The 27,912-nt window shown below is 40.6% G+C and overlaps 1 protein-coding gene across 1 annotated transcript in view; it reads right to left on the bottom strand.

Annotated features, from left to right (window-relative positions):
- The window catches only part of LOC104676241 (astrotactin-2), an 809,378-nt gene that overhangs the window by 379,446 nt on the left and 402,020 nt on the right, over window positions 1–27,912 (bottom strand). Inside the window, exon 6 of the mRNA XM_030920120.1 lies at window positions 16,826–16,993. Within this exon, the coding sequence (XP_030775980.1) occupies window positions 16,826–16,993 (168 nt within the window). The remainder of the gene's footprint in view (window positions 1–16,825; window positions 16,994–27,912) is intronic.

Raw genomic sequence — 27,912 nt, 5'->3', positions numbered from 1 at the left:
GACCCTACTTGGCCGTCTACCATACTTCTATAACAGCTTAAAGGAATGCAGATAAGATCATGCTATGTGGTTGCCCACTTCATGGGATCCTGGAACTCTCTTTTCCTGCAAGTTGCTGGGTGGTCTTACTCAAGCCATCTCATCTCTCTGAGTTTCATCATTTTGACCTAAAAGATGGGGAACACAACTCTGTTCTCCCTTATTCATGAGAATGCCATGAGGATAAAATATATGCTTAAACCATTCAGAACACATGATGATTAATAATTCAATTCCCTGCCTGAACAAAACCTGAAACAGCAAAGTGAAATATACAAAATAAATTAAGCCAAGGGTAATTATTCATTTTGCAAAAGGGTTCTTCACTCCACAGAAGAGACTCATTGATATTTTTTTTCCAAGCAGCAGCTATCTTTGGGAATTTAAAATTAAATTCCATTAATACAATTATAGCAAAAATACTAATGATTTTCCGGAGTGTACTTTGAGTGCAATGGGCCATACCTGTGTGCCCTGCCCAAGGCATCAGACAAGGCAGTCTAGAGACCCAGAAGGGGTCAGAGAGAACTGGGACCTTTGCTTTTCTCTAGCTAGGAATTTGACAAAAAAAAAGAGAGAAGCTGGACTATGTGCTCTTTCTGAGGGGTTCCTTTCTCAGAGTGACCCCAGCCTCAATTGCAGGCAGATGGTCAGGGTCACAGCTAGCTTCCCCAGGAAACAAGAGGATTGCCATTTCCAGTCTCTTCCATCTGGAATATTATACCATTTTACATAATGTGTACATTCAGCTGAACCCAGCTAATTTTCACTTTGCTAATCTAATTTCTGATTATATTATTATTATTATTATTTTAACCAATTTTTGCTTTTGTCGCCCAGGTTGGAATGCAATTGTGTAATCTTGGCTCACTGTAACCTCCACCTCCTGGGTTCAAGCAATTCTCCTGCCTCAGCCTCCCAAGTAGCTAGGATTACAGGCACCCACCACCAGGCCCAGCTAATTTTTGTAACTTTATAGAGATAGGGTTTTGCCATGTTGGCCAGGTTAGTCTCAAACTCCTGACCTCAGCTGATCTACCTGCCTCGGCCTCCCAAAGTGCTGGGATTACAGGCATGAGACTGTGCCTGGCCCCCTGCCCTGCTTCTGCTTTATGTTTTGTCTCTTTCTCTTCATGTCTGTCTCTCTTTCTGTTTCTCAAGTTTGTGATTTTGTCACAGCCTCGGTTTCTCTCTTTGGTCTCTGCTTCTGTTTTTTCTTTCTCACTCTCTGTGTCTATGTTCTTTACTATTTGACTTTCTCTATGTCTCCTTTTCTTTTAGAATGCTCTGCAGCAAAAATAACTTGAGTTTAGAGTCAGAAAGGTCCGAGTAAAATCCCCAAATCCACTTTAATGTTCTTATCCACAAATATAAAAGAGAAAAAGTATGGTCTGTCTACTTGAAGGTTCAATAGGAAGATGAAATAAGACATAGCATGTAAAGGTGTCACCAAAAAAGAGTACAGTCATTTCCTGTTAAATCAATTTCCCCCTCCCCTCCTTTCTTCTTAAAAGTTCTTTTGTTCGTTTGTTTGTTTGCTTTTAAGACAAAGTCTTGCTCTGTCACCCAGGTTGGAGAGTAGTGGCACGATCTCAGCTCCCTGCAACCTCCGCATTTTGGGTTCAAGCGATTCTCCTGCCTCCACCTCCTGAGTAGCTGGGACTGCAGGCACATACCACCATGCCTGGCTATTTTTCTATTTTTTAGTAGAGATGAGGTTTCACCATGCTGGCCAAGCTGGTCTTGAACTCCTGGCCTCAAGTGATTGATCTGCCTCCCTCAGCCTCCCAAAGACTGGGATAACATGCATAAGCCACCGCACCCAGCCTTTCTTAGAGTTTTTTAACCTCCCTTCTTTCTCTTCCCTTGTCTTCCCTTTCATTCACTCCACTGTCTTTGCTCCACTCTCAAACAAGCACACACACTACAGCCCCCACTTTCCCGCAATGATTTAATAGAAGAACAGTGCAGGTTCCCATTACCAAGGCTCTCATTCTTTTACAAAACATTTTTACAGTACATTTCCTGGGATATAATGGAGAATCACTGTGAATAATTAAAATTAAGCAATGTGTGTCTAAGCAGCCTGTATCAGGCTTCACTGTAGAGTCAGACTTCATTGTCAGGTTCATTTTCAGCCATCGGAGAGTGTGATGGGCTGTTTACACCACACTGGGTAGGGTCACCTGACCTTACCTGAGTTGTGTGGGGCATTTTGAATTCTGGATGCCCTGTCCAAAGGAAGAGTGCTGGTGTTAGCAACATAAATCCATACCCCAACTGCCCATCACATACTCCCATTTTCTGGTAGAAACACAAACCATCTAGTGAAATTTTAGAGACCATTCAACATTGTAGCCAAAAGGCAGGGACATATGAGACCATTCAGTACTGTAGCCAAAAGGTGGGGACACACACACACACACATACACACACACACAAACACATACTCCTCCTTCTAGTCAGAGGCCTTTAGTCATCCACACTGAATCAAATGCTGCCTTCGGTCAAGCAAAAGGAGAGAGGACAGTGTGCTGCAATGGGCAGGCTCCCTACAGGCAGTATCAAATAACCAGAAAAGGCAAGTGTTACTGCTAAGTGCTGTGTTTTAAATGGTTTCCTACAGGTCCTTTCTGCACAGAAATCTGTCCTCATGCCTTCCATTTCATCACGATTAAGTCTTTTGTGTGTTAAGTATTGCCAGCTTTGGGGGGTTCTTTTTGTCCCTGATCCAATAATTTCCATATGTTGAACACATATATTTTCCATATAATGTAGCAGGTACTTTGTACTGATAATAATTGTCACAATAACTTAACAAAGGTGAATACTTCTCCATCTTATTTAAAAAAGTAGGAAATTGAGGCTTGGAGAAATTAAGTGATCTGCTCAAAATTACACTAATAGAAGCAGAGCCCCTGCTCAGCCTCCACCAGTGGTTTCCCCATTGCATTCAGGGCAAGATTTCAGCCCTGGTCTGTCTGATTTCAGTCCTAGGCTCTTTTCATGTTGCCCTGACTGCCTCTCTAAAACAGAGCCCAGCATTCATGCAGCTTGATCATGAGCTCTTGGAAAGGGCCAATGGTGTATCTTTTGCTTCTCTCCCCAGTGACTGACTCAATCTTCAGGCTCAGTCGATGTCTATGAAACAAAGACATTAATGAAACTTATGAGGAACTCACATACCCCAGATCCTCTGCACTGAAACACTTATTTCTATGAATGAGTGTACCTGAGCACATTCCTGCAAGACAAGACCAGAAAAGTAATGGCAGAAACCAGTACCATCTTCACATGTGGCAAGAGGCCATGCAAAAGGTAATGGCTCAAGTTTGGAGCTGGGAGGATGGGGGTTTACATCCCAAGGATAAAATATTTTGACTGCTTAATATGTTCTCAAGAGGAAGGAAATTAAGCACCATTATGGTAGTGTGGCAACCTCCTCTCTGCCACTAAGTTACTGAATTACTAAACGAACCCTCCCAAAACCTCAAGCTAATCAGGTGTAGAAGGAAGCCTTGGGCCAGATAATCTGTAGGGCTCCTCTCACCCCTGGAGACTTTTGTTCTATGCCCCCACAGTGCCCAGCCCTACTTGTCATCTCAGCGGAGTCTTTAAAGGCTTCTCAGAAGGGGTAGAGAGGCAAGCGTCATTAATTAATATTTTTCCCCTCCACATTTAAGAGGGCATTTAGAATTGTGTAAGGACAGGGTTACCATCTAAGGATGAGTGCCTCCTTGAAGTTTTTGCCTGAGGCACCTCATTCAGTTCATTCTGGTCCCAGCCTTGCCTCACAAAAGGATCAGCAAAGCTCTATTCACCCTCTCACTTGTATCACATACCCACTCCAGCGTTTCTCTTCTCCTTTCATCCCAAGTTGGTGTTGTCATCTCCTAGGTCCTATCTTTAGAGATGGTATAAAAACTGGGTCTTGAGCTCAAACACATGTGGGACACACAATGAGCAGATTCCTCAACTCTGATGTCAAAGCATGAAATCAGTTCACCAGAATCTCCCTGGGCCAGAGAGAGCGGCTTCTTTGTCTAACTAACTCCGATACTGAGCACAATGCCTGGCACATAAGTGATGCACACTAAATAGCAAAGAATTAAATACAATATCTGGATTCTGAATGCTTCTTTCTGCCTTGGCTTTTCCCACCCCGATCCAATCCACCACCATCTCTGGCCTGGATTATCACATCAGTCCTCCCATTAGTCTCCCTTCCAACATGTTTACCTCTGTTCCTACAGATGTTTCCTCAATAGAGATCCAGAGTGATGCTCTTAAAATAGAAGTTAGATGATGTCACCCCTCTGCTAAGACTTCTCCAGTGGTTCCCCATTGCATTCAGAGCAAATGAAAATGCTAACGTTTTTACAGCGTTCTGCAAGGCTCACCCAGGGATTCTGGTCCTCTGATGACTCTGTGATCCCATCTCCTAATACCCTTCTAGTACCCAGTTCAACCTAGCACATTAGCCTCTATGATCTTCCTCAAATATGCAAGGCACAATCACCCCTCTGAGCCTTTGCATAGGTTGTCCCCTTTACCTACACCATGCTTTCCCCAGATATCCGCAAGGCCTGCTTTGCTCCCACACCTTTTCAGTTGTGCTTGTCTTGAACAGTCTGCTCAAATTTGCATGTACAGCCCCCTCTTTCTGCAGGCTTCTCACACACACCCCTCATCTTCTAACATGTGATACACTTTATCACATGTTATTCACTATAATTTTATTACTATATATGGTATATACAGCAATACAATTTCATTACTATAGATACTATATATAGTAATAAAATATATGTTACAATATATAGTATCTATATAAACTATGTAGTAATAAAATTTATAAATTACTGTATTTAGTATACATGGTAATAAAATATATTTAGTAAATAACATTATAAAGTGTATCACATGTTATATATAGTACATTATATATTTCTACATATTCATATACTGTATAAATGTATATATGTATAAATTTATATACTGTATATATAGTATATATGTATATATAGTATAATGTATAAACGTATATATAGTAAATATGTGTACTATATATAGTATGTACATGATATATATATATTTTTTTAACTATATTACTATATATATTTTAACTCTGTGCCTGTCCCCTGCCCCACAAGAATGTAAGTTACATGATGGCAGAGTTTTTTTTGTTTTGTTTTGTTTCTTCTGTCAGAGCCTCACATCCTGCTTAAATTAGTGCTTGGTAAATACATACTGAACACTGAATGAACAAATACATTAATGAATGAATAAATGCCAAAGCCATTTTTTCAACTTGGACATCAAAGCATTAAAGGAATTCAATAGACCAGGAATTGGCAAAATTTTTCTGTAAAGAGCCAAATGACAAATATTTTCAGGTTTACAAGCCATAGGGTTGTGACTACTCAATTCTGATGTTGTAGCACAAAAGCTGTCATGGACAATATGTAAGCTAATGAGCATGGCTGTGTTTAAATAAAAATTAATTTACAAAAAACCAGCAGTTGTCCTGTAGGCTATAGTTTGCTGACTTCTGCACTGGACTAAACATTATTAGGTAAGGCAGTGGGTCTGAATTTTCTTCCTGTTGAATATCCATACATAAACACAGCACAGTGTCTAACACAGCTTTGCCACTCAATAACAATTTTGAATGAAATGAAATATATATGAAATGTAGTTCTGCTCTTCCCTCTGTCACAGCATTGCCTAAGTGAGCTTGTTGCAACAATGGAAATGCTCTATATCTCTCCAATAGGAAAGTCACCAGCCACATGTGACTGCTGAGCACCTTCAAATATGGTGAATGCGACGGAGGAGCTAAATTTTACATTTCATTTTATTTTAATTAGCTTATATTTTAATTTAAATGGCCAAAAATGGCCAACAGCTACTGGATTGGACAGTGGAGTTCTATCACAATAATTCTTTTGCTTCATGATTCAGTTCTATTATCTTCCACCCCCACCAGAGGAAGCTTTCCCTGATTGTTAAGGCTCACAATAACTGACCTTTTTTTAGGATATATTCATTTCACTCAATCCATGTTTTAGTCACAGCTATGATAATACCGAATGTTTGTTGAGCTTTAACTACCAGGTATTGTGCTCAGTGCACAATACACTTTATCTAGCTCAGTCCTCATAATTACCCTCCAAGGTCTGCCATGTTGATAATCTTTCCCCTGTTTTACCTTTGAGAAAAACAGAAGTGTAGGAAGGGTCAGCAAAGTGTCCAAAGTCGTGCAGGACCCAAGTGGGCTGGGATTTGAATCCTCATCCATTTGAATCCAGAGTGCAAGTTCTTGACCACCACAAGATGCTTATTAAGTGTAAACACTTGTGTTAGTCCACGTTTCATGGGTGTACATGTTATCTATCCTTCAAGAGATCAGGAATCAGTGGTTTTCTTCATTCTACATATTTCAAAGCCAGAATACTGGCTTTCAGTAAAGATTTTCAGTACACAGAATTTCAGAGCTGGAGAGTACTCAGGGAAAATCTAATGGAAATGCCCTTTGTATTATAAATAAAGAATTTGAGGCTCATAGAGAAAAGGGGACTTGTCAAAGGTCATACCATGGGTAAATTACAAAGCTCGGATTAGAGGCCATGGAGTTTTTCTCTGAGTTCAGTATTTCATCTTTCATGTGCTCATTCCACCATTCACTTTTAAACATCAATAGTGTGTTGCACGATGGGTTGGGAATGAGGAAAAAGCAGTGGATAATGCAGACACAATCTTTGCCTTTATAAGGCACACCGATTTTTAGATAGCTAGTAATTGAACACAGAATGACACAAATACATGTATCATTCAAGGTTGTAATTATGCGCTGATGGCATAGGGTTGTAGTTCAGAGGGTAAATTCTAAGGCCAGACTTGTAGGATTCAAATCTAGACACTATCACTTCCTAAATGACTTTGGGAAAAATCCATTAACTGTGATTTAGTTTCCTCACCTGTAAAAGGAGATGATAACACTATTTCATTACATTAATTCTAAGGCACACAACTTCTCACATTTTATTTTCATTTTCATTTTTCATTTATTTTTCTTTTTATTTTTTAGATATAGAGTCTCACTCTGTAACCCAGGTTGGATTGCAGTGGTGTGATCATAGCTCACTGACACTTTGAACTCCTAGGCCCAAGTGCTCTGCCCACCTCAGCCTCCAAGTGGCTAGGACTATAGGTGCATGTCACCATGCCTGGCTAATTTTCTTAAATTTTTTTAGAGACAGGGTCTCACTATGTTTCCCAGGCTGGTCTTGAACTCCTGGCCTCAAGTGATCCTCCCACCTTGACCTCCCAAAGTGCTGGATCACAGTTGTGAGCCACCACACCCAGTCCCCATATTTTAATATTCCTGAAATGAGGACTTATATGATAATTATTAGTATAGTATGGTATAGTATGGTTATTATTATTGGCAGCATTTTTTCTTAGTGGTACATAAACTATATATATGTGTGTGTATCTTAACTTATTTAAAATATAATCACATCTACCTCACATGGCTATTGAGAGATTAAATGAGATCATATGTGTAAAGGCTTTGAAGAGTGACTGACACAGTTGCCACTGTATAAATGTGCACCATTATTGCTATTTACTATAAAGGAAAAATAGAGAGCACTAATGGAGCATAACACATTGGGGAAATAAACTAGTATAGAAAGTCACTTCCTTGAGGAAATGACATTTTAAATTGAAACAAGAAGGATAAGGAGGAGTGAACCAACTACAGAACACAGTTTATAAGAAGTGGGGCTGGATGAGGAACAGATTGTCCCATGAAGAAGAAACAGCACCATCACTAATGCAATTACATTGGCTAGAAGAAATGATTCACCATTAACAAATATAGAACTCTTTACAACATGGCTTTATATTCTACTAACACTCTCAATTCCAACCTAGGCTTCATTATCATCTTTTTTTCCCATACATTTGTTTATTGATAATATATTTATTGTAAGGTTTTACATATATATTTAGAACTTTCCTGGATTTATTTTTTAAATAGTAGGACATATGTCATTTTTAGAAAACCAATTTTTTTTTAACATAGTTTTTGGATAAAATTAAATATACTCTCTAATTTAAATGTCAGTAGATTGTATTTATGATGTTAAAATCTGGTCTTAAAAGCTGAGCACTTCCCTTTTTTTGTACGTATAATCATCAGAAATACCTCAGGCTACCTTCTTCCTATATGCAGCTTTGTGGTGTGAGATTTCAGATCTCTGACAACCTTTTTCTTTCAAGTTCAGAAGCAAAGGTTGCCTTGGACTTTCAATGGGACTGGCAAGTTCCCAATAAGAAAAAGTTTTCATAGTCTCTTTTGTAGTTTACCCTAACCTTCTTGACCTTCTAAATTTTTGAACAGTCAGGCCTGTTGCTTGCTTTGCAGGCTCCCTGAAATTTTATGACCTCATCCTAGACACAGATTATCCTTTCTTAAAAGACCTTAAACATCTTCTACAACATAACATTTTATAACACATTTAAACCAAATATATCAAAACTACCAAACAGAGATAAAAAGTAGTTTCCCTACAACTCATATATGCTGTCACACAGTTTCTTCTACCTCTCAATTCTGTATTGTTTCCTTGCCCTCAATTCAATTCAGTATTTTTGTTTTTTTCAATGTCAACTTAATCTGTCAATTATTTGTCCAAAGGATTCATGCCTGCCTCTGAGAACTCTATACAAATACCTATCAAAGGGGGAATCCCAGAATGCCTCTCTTTTCTCAATGCTAAGCACATTTCCTCACATGCCAACTCCTTAAAACAGCAGCTTGGCCAAATCCCAGCAGTGATACGTAGTAAATATATGACCTTGAGAATATCAATCAACTGCTTTAAGACACAGCTACTTGTATCGAAGCAACAATAACTACCTAGAAGTGTTATTATAATAACTGAGAATAGCTGTATAAAGTCTTTGCATGGTGTTTGATACACAATAAGTGCCTAATAATTTTAGATGTTGCTATTGTCACTTCAGTGTTCATGTACTTCTTCATATCTCACCAAAATTCCATTGTACGTCTTTTGACTATAAGCTGTATTTGGTTGTTGTCTAACACTCCATCTGCTACATATAGATAATGAATCTGCATTAAATGGATTAATCTGATGAGAGGAATGGGATTTATGAGTTACTGACTTGTTTCATGGAATGTAAGCAGAAAACTTTGGTTTCTTGTTGTTCTTTCAATTACTTTTGTTGGAAAAGATTTTAAAAAGCTTAATTCCATTATCTTTCATGCCAGAATAACAAGGTATCATGTTCATTAATCGATAAGAAATTTAGATGAGTTCTGTTTAATTCAGGTTCTAGTAAAGCTCATGACAAATGAGTGGTGAGTTGGAGAGCAATACGGGTTCTGAGGATCAGAGAGACTCATTTCATGGAGGATATCCCCAGCTGAGGCTCTCTGGAATAGCAGCATGGTTAAATAAGGACTAATTCTAAACGTATAAAGGGAAGAGTTTACCTTATTTGAGTTCAGAAAAGACCAGTGCTGCTCAAGCAGGGGAGAAGGTGAGTTTCAGAAAAAGATTAGGTATCGCTGAGAAAGTGTTAATTTAGCAAACACACACTTTAGCCACCGTGTTGTCAGCACCCTGAGAACTCTCCATGGTGCTGACACAAGAAGCCTACACCTTACTCATTGAACAAGCCTTGACACTTTAGCAGCTGAAACTTGATTTCCATTCATCCATCCATCCATCCATCCACCCACCCAAGAAAAGATGTATTGATACAGGAACTGTTTCATTTCCAGATACAGCAATAAACAAGGTGAGCAAAGACCAAGTCTTTCTATAATGTATATACTCATATACAAATATCCCCTCTTCAGTCTGCCAGAAAGTTGGTTCTGTATAGACAAATATCAGCATATTTTACTGTGGGTTTTACCTACTTATTACCATACTTCACTACATATGCTCTACCACCTAGAAAGCCCTAAAGATACCATTTCCTTCAAAACAGGAAATTTCTCCATCACTGTAGATTCTTGGAATTTATAGCTTCATAAAAATCCTGTATCCCTTTAAACTTTAGTAACATAGAGCTCAGCAAATACTAGAAACAATCTGTAAGCATTAGAAATATTTAGTACAATATAAGATTGCTATATGACATAACCACATACAGTATATTCTCATTTCATATCCTACTACAAATGAAAAGTGACTGCTGAAGACATGGAAATAAACTGAATGTAATGGTGAACATGACTGAAGTTCATATCAACTGTGGAAAGAAAATTCAATTTGTATAAATGCCATTTACAAATTGTTTCAATCATACATACATGCTAAGTTATTAGTGCTTAAAATGTCATAGAAACATAGATTTTGAGCTGGAAAATATCCCAGAAATTATTTAGATTTTTAATTTGTATCATGCCACTAATTTATGGTGTGACACAGGGCAATGGGCTTAGCCTTGGTGGCCTTGATCTCCTCATTTAATTACACTAGATGATGGCTAGGAACTCTTCTTGCACTAAAAGTATGTTCCCACTCATCACTTTGTTGAAGAAAAGGAATCTGAAGTTAATGGTGTGGCATACTCAAGGTCAAATGGCAAATTTGTGGCAAAGTTGACATTAGGATTGAAGGTTGAAGGTTAGTAATTATTTTCTTTTTTCTTTCTTTCCTCTTTCTTTTCTTTCTTTCTCCCTCTCCTTCCTTCCTTCCTTCCTTCCTTCCTTCCTTCCTTCCTTCCTTCCTTCCTTCCTCCTTCCTTCCTCCCTCCCCCCTCCCCCATCTCTCTCTATCTTTCTTTCTTTCTCACAGAGTCTCACTCTGTCACCCAGGCTGGAGTGCGCTGGTGCAATCTCAGCTCACTGCAACCTTCACCTCTCAGGCTCAATCAATTCTTGTGCCTCAGCACCCAAAGAGCTGGGATTACGGGCATGTACCACCATGCTCAGCTAATTTTTGTATTTTTAGTAGAGCCAGAGTTTCACAGTGTTGGCCAGGCTGGTCTCGAACTCCTGGCCTCAAGTAATCCACCTGCCTTGGCATCCCAAAGTGCTGGGATTACAGGCATGAGCCACCATGCCTGGCCAGTAATTTTTTTCACTGCAAAAGTTCAGAAGTCACACAAGGACTAAATAAATAAAAGATAGGAAGGTCTAGCTTACTCTAAATTCCTCCTTCTGCTGGTTAGCTACTAGAGGGCAGAGATTATATTATATTTTTTTCTCACATAATCTAATGCTATGCACATTGTTGGATTAAACAGCTCATGAAATATTTATTGAACTAATAAGTGAAGATACACATGACTGAATAACTGATTATAAAAATAAGAGAAAACCTTGTATTGGGTTTCCACCATATATTGTCCACTGCACCAGTGAATTTTAAATTTTATTTTTCATCTCATCCTTACAACAACTCTAAAAAGTTGAAATTATTCTTCTCATTTTTAGTTATAAAAAATGAGGCTTGAATATGTTAAATGATTTACCCAGCTCCCTACAACCAGGAAACAGAGAAGAGAGAATTTAAACCTGGCTGTGTCTGACTCAGGAAGATATTCCAATTCTACTCTGGTTCACTAAGTGCTTGAATGAATGAATAAACACATGAAAGAATGAGTTAGTGTTCTGCTGTCATTTGCTTCATGTGTCGTAGACCATATTGTCAAAGGTTTTATTTACAGAACTTGGTGTGATGCCACAGATGTGCAGAACTTTAATAAAGCTGTTTCACAATAAGACACTACCACACTGATATTCTTGAAAGTCAAAGCCTAATGATTTCAACTGTTTGGTGTTGCATTTTATTGGACCAGAGCAAGTAGTCCTTGGATGTTCACTTTCTGTTCTCAGAGAGATGAAGATAATGGTAGTCTATCCTGGGAAGGAGCACAATGTCACTCTGGTGACATGTTCAGGTCTCCACTAGCCACTTTTTTGCCTTGGTCTTTCATTGGTTTGCTCTCATCTCATCCAGTGTTGTGCTGGTAAATGTTTAATGATTATCTTTCTGAAAAAAAAAATTAACTCAATTTTGTTGCATTTACCAATTGTGTTGGTGTAAACATCCTCACCACAGCATATTTTCAGGCTATCAACATGCCATCGCTGAACAAAGAGTTGGGAAAAGATGTTAACAGTCAACTCTTATGACGCCACGTGAGCTGGCTCCAGCACATCACCGATCTAATTCCATAGTCATCCCTGTGGGTGGTACTAATTGTTGAAATCCCTGGAAAAACACACCGGAGATGGGCTGTGGCATGCAGCCAGGAAAACTTGGCCAGGTTCATGTGTGCACCAAGACAATTATATAAATGTTTCAGCTGTAGCATCTTCTCCACTTTCCTCCTCCTTCCCTGTCACTTGGGAGAAACAATTCTTCTTATCAACACATCCAGAAAAGCTTTAGGGAATGATAACCAATTCTTCGACTCCATAACTCTGTCCAGCTCTACAGATTTGACTCACAAAGGAGAGACTTCTTTAAAATAAGCTAAGCTACTTTTGACATATCCAGATCTAAATGTATATAGGGCTTCAGGGTTTAGTTTTTAGTTTTTCCATGACTTTCCCCAAATTCTAATTCCTGATGGGAAGCAAAGAGTGGAGAAAATTCTAATTCTTCTTTTAGGGAGTTAGATGCTCTCCAAAACAGGTGGACCCATCTACTTGTGAGAACAGATGCTCTCAAAGTCTTTGGATCCTTACCTTTTAAAGACCTCTCTTCATATTACCTTCCCAAACTTATCCCCTGCCACTCTCCCAGTGCTCTGCCTGCACCTCATTCTCCAGATCGCAGCACAACTAAACTGCTCTCTGGGTCCTAGAATCATTCTAAACTTTTCTCTTTTTGAAAAAATCAAGTTCCCTCTGCTAAAGCACCCTCCATACTCATAGTCCCTACTGATTTTACAAAGCTGAGCTGAAAGGTCATCTTCTCCATGACGTGTCTCCTGAAATCCCCATCTAGAATACATTTCTCCCTGTTCTTCAGGCTTGAGGCACTTTGTTAATGCATTGTTCTTGATTTATACTACACTGTGTTTTTGATAATAGCTATATATGAGCAGATTCTTTTGATACCTGTGAGAACGTAAAATCCATGAAGGCAAGAACATTGTGCAATTTGTCTGTGATTTCCCATAATACTTAACACACCGACTTTTGAGTTGTAGAATTAAGAAAATCTTGCTTGAATTGAATCTAATGAATTGAACTAAATTTTACAAAGTAGATCTGAGTTAAGCCCCATGAAAATATATTTAGGGATCTTATGTTCCTATTTCAATTTTCCACCTGTAGACAGTCCTATCCATTTATGCCTTGAGTGACTTATAAGAGAAAGGTGCTTTGCTGGGCATTGAGGTGGAAAGAATATAGGAATAGATATGATCTCTGGCCCTAAGGAATTTACTTTCTAGCAGGGGAGACAAACTTTGAAACATTAACTCAAGTTTTAATCTGGTTTTCAGTCAACAAAGAACTCTGATGATTCTGTAGAAGAAGTTATCCATTCTACTGAGAAGAAGTAAGAAGAAATTAAACGAGTAGGATTGTGGAAGGTAGATGATTAAAGGGTGGGAGGCATTTCAAGTGGAGAGAAGGGCTGAACTCTAGTCAAAAGGTGAAACTTTACATGGGGATGTTTGGGGAATAATTGTGAGTATAAGCAGAGTAAGCAATGGAAAGAGGGATGCTGCTGGAGATGTGTTGGAATAAGAGAGTAAGACCAGGGTATCCTAGAATTCAGAAACCTGGATGCTGCACAGTTGTTGCTGATCCAGTTTTTCTAGATCTGCCAGATATTTAACTTGAGTTGTTATGTAAGTGAATAAAAGGGGAACAACTAGAATTGATATATACAATTGTTTCAAGAAGCATCGGGAGGAAAATTCCCTTCTTCCTTTCTTCTTGTATTATTCTTTGTCTCTTAATTACATCTCAGGTATTATGCTGAATTTTAAAGATAGCAAGAAAAGTGAAACAGACATCTTGAACCTCCCTCCTTGCTCCAACAAAGTTTACAGTCTGGTGATAGTTCCAGACAAGGAAAGAACAATGACTCTGTAGAGGAACAAGGCCATGACATATGGAAGCACAGAAGGCTATGACAGTAGGTGGGAGGGCCCATTCGTCTGTTCAGGGCTAGGGAGAGTGGGTCAGGAATGCCACCTGTGGGAGGAAAGGTGTTTGGGCTGAAAGCGTAGGAAATAAAAAGAAGCCCCTGCTCTCCCATTAAAAGAAAAAAGACATTTTCAAGGGGAAGAAACAGCCTGTGAAAGGGACAGAGGCATGTGAGGGCATGGTGCCTTCAGCGAACCTGCACGTGGGTGGTATGCCTAGAACCTAGGACACAAGGCGAATAGAGGCAGAGTTTTGTCAAGACAATTAAACTAACACATTTGGCAACTGAGTCATCCCCCATCTCTTGCCTTCTGTGACCCAGGGACAGAAGATTGCCTTCCTGACTCAGGATCTGTAAGTATTTAATCTTTGAACTTGTTTCCTATGGTGGTGTTTAACTGAATCTGTGCCTTCTGTTTGAAGGAGCAGGGGCTATCCTAGGCCCTGGATGTTGGGGAGAACACAAGGGCAGGCTCCCAGCACATGACTGATGGTCAGGCAGGCATTAACTGTGCACAGGTTAGATAAACCACCAAGGGTGGCAGCAAGTGTAATCAAGCTTCCTGTGTGAGAAGTTCACAGGATCACAGGTGATCTCCCGGGTCACCATCAGACAACCAGATCTTAGGCTGCCCACCAGGTAAAAGAAGCATCCCGTGAAGGGCACACTGTAAACACCCACACCCAGCCCCACTTTATTTCCCATTTGGGAAGGGTTGCTAGACGTTCTACTGCTGGAATCCCAATTTAGCTGGGGGCTCTTAGATCAGGACCCAAATGGCCATTCTCTGTTGATGCTTAGTACTCATCTTGAACTTACACCCAAAACAGCACTCTTTGTCTTCCTCACCCAACCCTGACCTTCCCGTGGCATCCCCTGACTCAGTTAATAATAACTCAATGTGTCCCATTGTTCAGACTGAAAAATTTGGAATAATCTTTGACTCCACTCTATTTTTTGCATTCTATTCTCAGCAATAAATTCTGTTGAGCGTATACTCTTAAATATATCCAGAATTTCATCATTGTTCACCATCTTCGTCTCTTACCTCCATGGTCCAAGCCACTACCAACCTTTGCCTAGATTAGAGTAACAGGACCTTTGAACACTCCTGAATCAATTCACCACACAGCAGCCAGAGTGGTCCTATTCAAATGCAGGTCACAGCATGTTGCTTCTGTACTCAGAATCTCCCAAAGACTCTCCATCTTCCCCAGAGTAGAATCTGAAGTCCAGATTATCCTATACAAGGCCCTGAGAACCACCATGTCCCAAAACTACTTCTTCTCAGCTTTATTCTCCTACTCCCCTTCTTTCTCACTCTCCATCTTGCCCCACTACCAGTGCTAAATAAGCAGCATATTAGGCCAGGCGCAGTGGCTCACACCTGTAATCCCAGCACTTTGGGGAGCTGAGATGGGTGGATCATGAAGTCAGGAGTTCAAGACCAGCCTGACCAACAAGGTTAAACCACCCATCTCTACTAAAAATACAAAAATTAGTCAGGTATGGTGACATGTGCCTGTAATCCCTTCTACTCAGGAGGCTGAGGCAGGAGAATCACTTGAACCTGGGAGGCGGAGGTTGTAGTTAGTAGAGATTGCGCCACTGACTCTTTTATCTCCGTCTGCCTGGAACACGTCCCTCGGATACTAACATGGTTTATTCTCCCATCTCAAGGTGGCTGCTCAAATGTCACCTTCTCAGAGAGGCCTCCCCGACCACTCTGTGTATAATGAAACTCCACCCATACTCCCAGCTTAGCACTCTACATGCTTTGCACATCATTCTTTTCCCCCACACCAGCATCTATCATCACCTCACAGAGTCATATAATTTACCTGCTTGTTTGACTACTGCAGCACTGTCCCATAGAACTTTTCAGAATGATGAAGATACTCTATATCTATATTGTGCAGAAATGTAGCTGCTAGTGTATGGCTATGGAGCACTTGAAATCTGGGTTGCATGACTGGGAAAATGAATGTTTGTTTAATTTTATTTAATTTCAATTAATTTAAAATAAAATCCCACATGTAGCTAGTGGCTACTATATTCCACAGTGCATGTTTAGTGTCTACCCCACTAGCATGTAAGCTTCATGAGGGTGGAGATTTTGCATATTTTGTTCACTGCTATCTTCCCAATACCTAAAAATATGCCTGGCTACTAAAGAAATACCTGTTGAGTGAATGAATGAATATGCTATGAGATTTCCACACAGCATCTCATTCAATCCTAATGACAGTTTTGTGAGTTGGGTGCTATTTTCATTCTCTTGTACTGAAAGGTAGGCAGTGTCTTGCTCAAGATCATGCAGCTAGTAACAAGAAGATAAGCTCTGAATGCAGGGATATCTGAGGTGCAGACAATTTGCTTGTCTGGAGTTGGGCCAGATGTTCTCTGTGGTCCTTTCTTACTCTGAGAGTCTGTTTCTCTAAGAATTTCCTCCCTTGAAAGGCAATGGCAGCACATAGATTAGTGTTAATTAGATTGATGGGCCTTCTTATCCAGTCACTTGTCAATGGCTCAGAATCCATAGTTCTTTAGGTAGAGGGAGCACAGAACCTCTTTCCACCCAGCCTCTCCCACCCTCTATCCCCATCCCGGCTCCCATGGCTCACCGGTTTCTGGGTCGCAGACCTGCTCACAGGCGTCTGTCGTCCTTTGTCCACAGAGGTCCCTCACCCATGGGGAGGTGGCATTGATCTGGTAATACAGGGAAAGCTTGGCCGGGTTTAACCAGTCGGAGATATCCAGGTAGCTCCCTTCACTCACCACGAAGCTGCTTCCTATGGGTGAACAGAGAGATGACTACTTTCTCACTGATTTTAAGGTCTTAGCTGATGCTACAGGAAAACAGAGAGGTGCGTACAAGCCACATTCCCCAGGTCATTTGATCTCATTTGTCTAAGCGCACTTGCAATGTGCCTGTCATGGTGTTGCAAGCCCATAGGGAGATAGAGGCAGATCAAACACGGGAGAGAATTCAGCCTAGTGATGAAAGATAGGCCCTTAGGACTGAGAGGGAAGTAGGGTCAAATTCAGGATCTGCCCTTACTAGGCATTGACTCCGGGCAAGTCACACAATGCCCCGGGTCTTGGTTACTTCCTCTGTAAAGGAGAATATTAATGGAACTTACCTCATGGAGTTGATAAGGGAATGAAATAAATTCATGTAGATAAAATGCTTAGCTGGCACCTGACTTATTCTAGGAAATAATGATTAAATATTAAATTTCAAAGGAAATGAAAAAAGCTAATGTCCCTGTCACTCAGGTGTCTCCTCTGGAACAGGGGTCATTGATACCCACAGGGGCCAGGAGGCTAACATCAATAGGAGAGACTGGCTGAGTGTGAAGGAAATAGCATCCAGGTCTCCTCACAAAGCTTGTGTTGTTTTTGTGTTATTATGAGAAAGACAGAAAGATATAGAGAGACAGACCAAGATAGAGAAAACAGAGACAAAGTGAGATTTCCAAAGAAATCCCCAGCACCTCTAAGGAAAAGAGCAGTGCCCACCCAAGAAAAAAAAATACCCTGATGTTGCAGAACAATAGGGAGAAGGTGGGGTTTGAGACACAAGGAACACCGTAGGCTCCATTAAAATGGGGCTGCTATGATATAGCTCCAGCAGCTCTTGCCACGTGGAACTAAAGGCGAATGGCACCAGATCTTAAGATTTTCTTCAGGAAAAGCTAAACATTAACATTTTTATTCTAATCAACCAATTTTTCAACATTTATGATGGCTAACATTTCTTCTTGAGTGCTTGCGTATGCCAAGATTTGATCTAAAATGTTCCTTATTATCCCACATATATATGGAAACATACATATATGTATATATTACTATATTACATATAAATATATAATAATCTATAGATAGACAGATATTCCACATACATGCACATGTACACACACATATATATATACACATATACTTTTTTTGGGAGGCAAGAAACAGAAGCCCATTCAGGATGGCTGCATATAAGTTGCAAATGGTGAGTGTATGTATGTATAGCAATAAAACAAAACAAAGATAGAATTGCACAGTGGGAAAAAAATGTACCCACACAGCACCAGGCTTCACAAAGCTGGGCAGGGAGCGTAAGTCTAGATTGATGGCAGATCTAGAGATGGCAGCAGCAGGAGACTTTAAATTGTGTTTTATAATTAACATGACTCAGCTTCTCACCTTGTGTCTACCTCACTGTCAAGTAAAAACAAAGAAACAAATCTTTCTGTGAGTGCAATTCAAGTTCTCCAAAGACAGACTCAGTTAATAAGAATCAAATGGGTTCTATGGAGGCTTCTCTGTCAGGTCACATCTGACTCTGCTGGCTGACCTATGGTTGGACTCCTCTTGACTCTGGTGTAAAGCTGTGGTCCCATGAGCAATGGTCAGAGAGGCAGGATCACATCAGACCACACCTGGCTGTCTGAGCATCTAAGACTGTGGGAGGAGAAGTTTCCCTGGAAATAGTAAGGGTATGATCGGCAATGATTAGCTTCTCTAATTCACACAAATCATATGATTTCTGTCATCCTATGCAGTAAATCCCTAAGTAAAGGCACAGTGGACAACATAATTTTGGTGCAAAAGAAAGAGGCATCTTTGTGAAGCAGGGGGAATAGATAGTATCAGGACTGAGATAAGGAAATGACCACATTTCAAGTTGGCCCTAAAGTCCTTGGCAGCTAAGGCAAAAAAGGAAGGAGTCTGTTGGATTCCACATTTCAAATTTCTGGCAGAAGAAGATATGCAAATCTATCTGCAAAGCCATATTTCCCCCCCTGGAAATAAGCCCAAGCAGAAACATGTCACATGGGTCCTTGAGGAAGGCACAGAACATCAGTATCAACTACAGATTTTTCTTTAAAAAAGCACAGTCATGCTGTTTAAATGGATAATTCTTGTATTTATTCTCACTAAAGACTGAAAGATGGATATTGAATTGTGTCCCAGGACTGAGTTTGGTTAATCTCTCTACTTCAGGAAAGTTACACAGTGCAGTGATAAAGAGAATAGAATCAGCAAGATATGAGCTCACATCCTCACTTTTTTACTTACCAGCTCTACAAACTTGATCAAAAAAACAAACCCTCAGTTATCCTATATGAAAGGTGTGATACCAAGTCCCCTTTCATAGGTTGATATAAAGATTGCATAAGACAATACATTTGTCTTAGGTCCGAATCACCAGAAAACAGACTCGGAGGCAGACACAAGCACTCAGGATGTTTTGGGGTACATATTCTTGTAAGAGGATCAGCAAAGTGGGATTGGGGAAAGGGAGAGGTCAAACTAACACACAGCAAAGCCCTCAGCTGATCCCATGGGGAGCTCTGGGGCTGCGACGGTCCTTCAGTGATGTTGCAAATCAAGACAAAGATGTCAGGACTTTCTATCCCCACATCGGCCAGTCATAAGCTGTGAGCTGTCCCTGGAGAGGGGAGGTAATCTTGTGTGGAGTGGTCCCTTTCAATGGAAGGCATTGCTCAAAAAATGACTCAGCTGAGAGTGGTCAACCATCCACATTTCTGGCAGCTGGGGAATAAGTGCCTAGGTGCTGACTGGAAACCTGAGGGCAGTATCACAATGTCCACTACAAGCTCTGTGAAATCTCAAGGAACAGGAACTATTTGATTATTATTTTGAATTCTTATGAACTTAGAAGCTCTAAATGCAATACCAGTAAACAGATTTCTCTCAATTATGAGAAATATGAGAAATAAGCCAGAAGAGACTGGCTTAAAAAAGCAGGTATAATAAATGGAAAGTTTGTGTCCTCCCAAATTCCTATGTTGAAACCTAATCCCCAGTGTGGTGATACTTGGAGGGGGGGCCTTTGGGAGGTGATTACATGGGTGGAGCCTCTAAATGGGATGAGTGCCCTTAGCAAAGAGACTCCAGAGAGTTCCCTCACTCCTTCCACCATGGGGGGACACAGGGAGAAGTGGCCATTTGTGAATAAGGAAATGGACCCTTATCAAACACTTAACATTTTAGCACCTTGACCTTGGAATCTGCAGTCTCCAGAACTGTAAGAAATAAATTTCTCTTGTTTATAAACCAACTGCTATAGTAGGCTGGACAAACTAAGACAGCAGTTTATCCTTAATGTCTTTAAAAAGATATTATGCAGAGTTACACAGCTGGTTTAATGGCAGAAGGGAGTTACTATCCTTTGAATGTCTTCTGTTCATTCGTGGCATGAATGTGGTATGTATTCTGCTCACTTCATCCTTACAACAGCCTTGCCGGATAGGTATTTCTTCCAATTGAACATGAAGTTCAGACAGAAATTGACATGGTCAAATTTGCACAACCAGTAAGTGGCCAAAGTGGAACTTAAACCAAGATTTTTCAGCCTTCGAAGCTGGAACATTTGCCTTTTTTCAAGCTATCTTGAGGCTTAGGGGTTTTGGTCAGTTGCTTTTTATGGTCCTTTTCCTCTGTCTATAGTAGTCTGTGAATTCTTCTATAGTGCATATCACGTAGAGTTGGAGGGCTTTTGCTTTCTCTGATACACTGTGATTTCCTACAGAGAAGAGGTCATGACTCATTAGTCCTTATCAATCCAACTCTCAGTAAAATGCCTGATACATACTAGGACTTTAGTGAATGTCAAGTGCATTAATGAAATCAGAGTTCCATGCTTGACTAGAGGGAAGTTCAATTCACTTCATCATGGAATTGTGAAGCAGAAATGCCTCCACATTGATCCCACCGTTTAATTTTTCCATCCTGTGAGAGCCAGAATATAAGACTAGCCCTTCAGAATCTCCCCAGTTCCAAACTAAATGTCGAACATCACTATTGTGGCTCCTGAGTTCACCGAATGGGCTCATGATATGTATGGCAAAAGTAGAGAGGGAGGTAGAGAAACTCAGTGAGAAGGGTCAAGGATGTGCGGCAGGGAGGTGCCATATCAGAGCCTGAAAAGAAGTAATTTTGTGCCAAATGTAATGTAATCATTTACCCAACGTTGATTAAATTCCTTCCTGTGTAAGAAATAGACACAGAGACTAAGAAATGGTCTGAAACCATTGAGAAAATTAGGGATAAAACAAGGGAGATCAAATATCTGCCCAGATATCTTTAATACAACCTAGAGTGTGGTAAGAATTGCCTGAAAAATACAGGCACTGTCTTTGGATATAAGGGAGAGGAAAAAGGGGGCTCGAAGAGGAACACAGAAGAGTTGGCCTTTAAGCTATACCTTGAAGGATGCAAAGGAGACCATGGCATAATGAACTGTTTCCTCCAGAGTAAGTGGTTACCTGTGTGGCATTTAACCCTTAAGGCTAGACTCCAAAACTGACCTGCACTACTGTTAATCTCTTTACTACTTGCAAGGCATTCCACTCAAGTAGCACCTGTATGTGCTGTGGTACAGTGTCATTCATTCACTCCGATATGGCTATGTGCCAAGCCCTGCAGCAGGCTCTGGTTGAGAACGTCTGCCTACTGAGAACTTACAGCCCAGGAAGGAAGATCAGATGTGAAAAATCTAAGGTAAAGCATGACTGTCTGCTCCCCTCCCCCTGCCCCTCACTTCCCTTACTTATTTGCCCATCTAGATTGTGCATTTCTTGAAGGCAAAGCCCAGCTTCATTTAACTCTACTATCACTGTCGTGCTTAGGGTAAAGTCGAGGTTCGGTGTGGGCATGTGACAGAGAACAAGAGAGAAAGAGAACACTAAGTTTAAGGAATGTCTAGCAGAGCTCTCTGAATAAATTCCATTTATTTGGGAATACAAACTACACAGAAAAAGAATAAAAGGCACTATTCCATGTGTCTCATGTTTTTCTAGTTTTTCTTTGGACTCTTGTTTTATTTTTTGGCTTTGAAGTGTCCTCCCCACTTTACTGACTGTTCTGAGTTCCTCACTACACTCAAATAGATCTCCCCAGAGAGCAATGACTCTGAAATAAATCTCTGCCAAAATTTCAACTTCAAAATGTCATGTTTCCTCATTTTTAAATATATATATATATATATATATGGTTTTTTTCTCCCACTTACTTATGGGAATATACATCATCTAATTAGCCAAATGGATTTTCAGTTCAGTCCAATCATTTCGTTATCTAGCAACTGAAGCCCAGCGTTGCTCAGGGGACTGCACGGGCACGGAGGTCCTCATTAACTCTGATCTTCAATTACATTGATTATCAGCCTGCTTCTGTAATTGTGCAGCATAGATCAGGGGTGAGCTGGGGAGCTCAGGCCACTCTGTAGTATACTCTGAAAAGCCAGAGGCACAGCCACGAAAGAAACAGAAGGCTACAGATGAGAACTAAAAATACCACGGAAGGAGGTATCACCAGACAAAATTGCCTGGAGAGCCAGACAGCAGCTGCAAATCCCTTTCATTACACCTCGCATCATGAAATAGACCTCTGAGAACCATGGTCAGGAGATTTCAAAAGAAGGCTGTGGTCACAGTGGCAAATGGTGAGCACAGTAATGAAAGACTGTGTGGCTAAAAGATGGTCTTTACAAACGAAGCGTAGAGACTGTTTTAGCCAAAAGTTTTCATTTTTATTTTCCCTCTTTCTTTGGGTAAAAATAATTAAAGATTCCCTTCCTTCTGTTACATCATGAATACCACGAGTCCTAGCTGTCTTGGACCTGGGAGAAACATCTTCCCGGGAACAAGATGAAAAACAAACTGTGTGATGATGCGGGAATGAAGATCATATCTACTATCAGCCCGACAGACTCAAGAAGAATATGCCACTTTTACCCTTCTCCCAGGTCCACAGAGCCCCAAGTCAGGCTTGAATACATTCCACCACCTACCATCAACAGAAAACTATATAAGGGGTGGGTGATCGACTGCAAAAACGTGGTTAAAAACAAGCTTGAGGGTTCTGGAGTATGGGCAGAGGCAACCTGGATAGCTGGGAGCAAACAATCTCTGAGAGCAACCACTCTGGAGGAACATTATTGTGGGGGTGGTTCTCTTACAAGGATCTTCGAGAGTCCTCCTCCGGTTATCTCTGTCTTCACTTCCTGACCTTCCACTCCCAGCTCTCTTTCCTCTGCCATCTTCTTTCCTTTTGCCTTGGATCAACCCCAGTCTTCTTCTGTTCCTCTGTATGGTTCCTACTCATTACGGGTTGGTCTGTGTTCTGCCCCAAATTCATATGCTGCAGTTCTAACCTCTAGTGTCTCAGAGTGTGACTATCCTTGAAGATACGGTCTTCAAAGAGGTAATTCAGGTTAAATGAGGTCATTAGGGTGGGTCCTATTTCAATATAGTTGATGTCCTTATAAGAAGAGGATATTGGGGCACAGGTACACATAGAGGAATGACCATCTGAGGACACAGGGAGAGGACAGCCACGTACAAGCCAAGGAGAGACGCCCAGAAGAAACCAGCTCTGCTGACACCATGATCTCAAACTTCTAACCTCCAAAAATATGAGAAAATAAATTTCTGTTGCTTAAGCAACTCAGGCTGTGAAACTTGTTTTATGGCAGCCTTAGCAAATTACCTCTGTCTTATTTCTTTTTGTTTGTTTGGTTGGTTATTTTATTTTATTTTATTTATTTTTTTGAAACAGCTCTAACTCACCCAGGCTAGAGTGCAGTGGTGCAATCATGACTCACTGCAGCCTCGACCCTGACTCAGGTGATCCTCCCACCTTAGCCTCCCAGGTAGCTAGGACTACAGAGACATTACAGTACCACCACACCTGACTAATTTTTTGTGTTTTTTGTAGAGACAGGATTTCGACATGTTGCCCAAGCTGGTCTCAAACTCCTGGGCTCAAGTGATCCACCTCCCTTGGCCTCTCAAAATGTGGGGATTACAGGTGTGAGCCACTGCCCTTGGCCACCTCTGACTTATTTGACAGCAAATATCTCAAGCTTGCCATTTGCTCCACTTAGTAACCTTTATTTTGTGCTTGGGATACCTATGAATCACTTCTCAGAATAAAGTTTTCAAACGTAAAAAAACTAAATTTATAGTATAGCAAATGTCATGAATAAGTGAAGCACAGTTCTATTGATGGATCCTCTGGAGGTTCATGGAGCTCAAGATAAAAACCCAAGTCTGACCTAAGCTATTTTCATCCACTCCCCAGATACCAAGTCTGATGTCTTATCTGGTTCCAAACACTTCCAACATCACTGGATGGACAGAGGGATTATAATACCCATAAAGTGTATGAATCAGATGGAAATGACAAAGCAAAGAAAGAAGCTAAGAAAACGCTGAGATGTTCCAGTGGCTATTTTAAAGACAGTCAACCTCTTTCTGTTAATTCTACGTAAAAGTGCTCTTTTTTTCATGCTCTGAAGAAGATAGCAACTTGGTTAAGACTGGGGTTTCCTGGAATCGTTATACAACAGATTAGAATTTTATGGTGCTATGCTACCTATGTATCTAATTTTACAGACTATCAGAAAACTTTGAGTCTCTCTAGTCTAGAGTTTCTCAAGTTTTAATATTTTTCTCAAGTGTTTTTAGACATTTTTTCCTAACCACCTCCCACCCATGAAATTTTAATACCAGAGATATATTGTATAACTGCTTATACACTGTATGTACTGTTTATATACTGTGCTTTCACTGTACATAGAGTAAAATATTTTCACCCCCTCCCCAAAATCAATTTTTACCCCTTTGGGGATGTTATGTCCTTATTGAGAATGTATGTTATAATCAGACCCTTTTGCGGAGATAAGGAAACTGAGGGTCAAGGAAAGGGGTGGGGGATGTGCCTAAGATCCCCCCTGGGATTACTGAAATAGCCACAGTTAGAACATGGACTTTGTGACGCTCAACCTCTTCTGGCCATGAGGGAGGTGGGAGTGAGAGAAGTCAACTGACTCTCCCAGAGCCACAGTTGTCAGGGCTAGACCAGAATCCAAGTGCCATAACTTTTTTTTTTTTTTTTTTTTTTTTTTTTTTTTTTTGAGGCGGAGTCCTCCTCTGTCGCCTGGGCTGGAGTGCAGTGGCCAGATCTCAGCTCACTGCAAGCTCCGCCTCCCGGGTTTACGTCATTCTCCTGCCTCAGCCTCCGGAGCAGCTCCGACTACAGGTGCCCGCCACCTCGCCCGGCTAGTTTTTTGTATTTTTTTAGTAGAGACGGGGTTTCACCGTGTTAGCCAGGATGGTCTCGATCTCCTGACCTCGTGATGCGCCCGTCTCGGCCTCCCAAAGTGCTGGGATTACAGGCTTGAGCCACCGCGCCCGGCCAAAGTGCCATAACTTCTAAGAGCTCAGAGTCTGTGCCAGTATCTTCCACTGACAATCAAGAACCGTCCCTGTGGAAGGGAACTGTCACTGGGCTAGAGCTCCCTCCTGGGAGGAAGAAATGCTAATAACTGCGAGAGGACCACTTCATAGAAGAGACATTGAGATCTCATCACTGCATATCCCAGAAAAAAGACCATGGAGATGAATAGTCCACTGGGATTTGGGATATTCTGGGTTATATATATATATTTTTCCCTACCTCAGACTTGTGATCAAAGTCTGGCTGAAAACACGTTGCCACAGAATTCTACATGCCTTTATGTATCCACGGTCTTGCTTCAAAGTTGAGTTAGGGGTGTTTGAGTCTGGACAAAAAAGGTTTGAAGTTTTGACATTTCAAAAAAGTATCTTTTCCCCCAAGAACACAGTGATTTGATACCAAACTAGGCAACGGGAAAAGAATAAAGTCATGACATGTTTTCCCATTTTTCTTCAACTCATTTAAATTTTTAAAGAAGAATTTTGGCTAAAGGTTGAAAGCAGCTGTTTACTTTTAATTTAATTAATTAATTAATTAATTATTTTATTTTTTGAACTCTTTTTATGACTTCATTGGGAATTTAGACATCAGACCCAATTTTAGTGTTGGATTTCTTTTTTAACTAAGATCTGTGCTTTTTGAATGAACATAGTTGACGACTACTCCCGAGACCCAGAGGTCATTTAGCTCTGAATTACTAATACTGAAAAATCTCTCTGTATCAGTTGCTCAAGTAAGACATGAACTTAGATGGGAACTTTGACAGGAGTCTAATAGGAACAGATTAAATCTGGCCCAGCCACTGAGTTGCTGTATGATTCTAGAACAAATTACTTAGTCTTGGTAAGCCTCCTCCATTTCTTAATCTGTACAATGTGAATAATGCTTACTTCATAGAGCATCTATGGAAATGAAATAAGATTCATTTGGATTGCCTATGGATAGTACAGTTCCTGGCTAAGGCCTTCATGTTTTGTTATTCTAGGCACAAAATGTACAAGATAAATTACACATTCTATTTACAATCGTATATCTGTCTGCATATCTAATACATATTACTATATATTTTGCATATGTATATACAATTGATAATTGTGTATGCCCATGTATATGTGTATATACATTTGTACATACACATAAGCACAGATAATTCTGTCAATACTGTGTCCTATGTAGATGGCACCTCCTGAAATTGTGCAACATGGTGATCCTGCTTGGGACACAGCCAGATATTAGTTTCATTAAAAAAAAACAAAGTCACCTTGCTCTCACCTACTCAGGCTAGACTCATTTCTTCTAGGCTGACTTATCCTAGCAGTTTTTCCCCTGATTGTCACAGTTTCCTGGGATGATCTGCATAGGGTGGGAATGAGGGACCCTACTTGAAGACATGCTGCAAGAGTGAGGAACCATTGTAGGGGTCCTAGAAGTATGCCTGGCATATATTAGGTGCAATACATTTGGAATGAAAATTTGTGGCTGAGATATGAATAGCTGAAGAAATTAGCAAACGAATGAGTGCACTTGTGGCCTACAGGACCCACCAGCTTCACTATGCTCCCTGCAGCCCCGTTTTCACTTCTTAGGGTCCACCCTTTTTTATGAGATGTGATTCCTTCTGCCTTTCCCAAGGAATCAGCAGAAACATCAGGAGCTGTTTGGAAAGGACAGCTCACAACTGTGAGGACTAAGAATGACCGTATTAGCAATTCCTCCCCAAATCTCTTTCATGACTACACTGTGTGTTCCATGCCAACTGACCAAATTAGGCATAGGCACCTGCCTGCTTTGTGTCTCTAGTGTCAGTGTGTGTATGTTTGTAAGTGTTCCTTTTTCTCTAGATCTCTTGCTTTCTGCTCTCTTCTCTTTTGTCTGGAAATGGCTTCACTGGAAAAAGCATAGACCTTGAGGTGGGCACATCTGGATTCAAAAGGTGCCTTGACAATTCATCACTTGAGTGACCCTGGGAAATGCTCGATATTTCTTTTCTCTGCTTCCTCATCTAAAAGAGGGTGAATAGCACTTACCTTGCAGGATTTGCAAGGTAAATGTAAGTCTGTGTATGTGCCTCACTCATTGAATGCACATAGAAAATGGGATTTTTCTTTTTACTAATGCCATTGCTTAGAAATACCACTAGAGGGTAGGTGTTACTTTTAGTCCCATTTTACAGACAAGGAAATTGGAGCTAAAAGAGGTTAAATGTACATGTCCTAAATTGCACAGCTAGGAAACAGACAATTCAGAATTAGAATGAAGGCCGGGCGCGGTGGCTCAAGCCTGTAATCCCAGCACTTTGGGAGGCCGAGACGGACGGATCACGAGGTCAGGAGATCGAGACCATCCTGGCTAACACGGTGAAACCCCGTCTCTACTAAAAAAGTACAAAAAACTAGCCGGGCGAGGTGGCGGGCACCTGTAGTCCAAGTTGCTCCGGAGGCTGAGGCAG

Source organism: Rhinopithecus roxellana, chromosome 16 (assembly GCF_007565055.1).
Source record: "Rhinopithecus roxellana isolate Shanxi Qingling chromosome 16, ASM756505v1, whole genome shotgun sequence".
Classification (NCBI taxonomy): domain Eukaryota; kingdom Metazoa; phylum Chordata; class Mammalia; order Primates; family Cercopithecidae; genus Rhinopithecus; species Rhinopithecus roxellana.
Note: the sequence above shows the minus strand (reverse complement) of the source record. Positions and strands in the feature narration are given on the sequence as shown.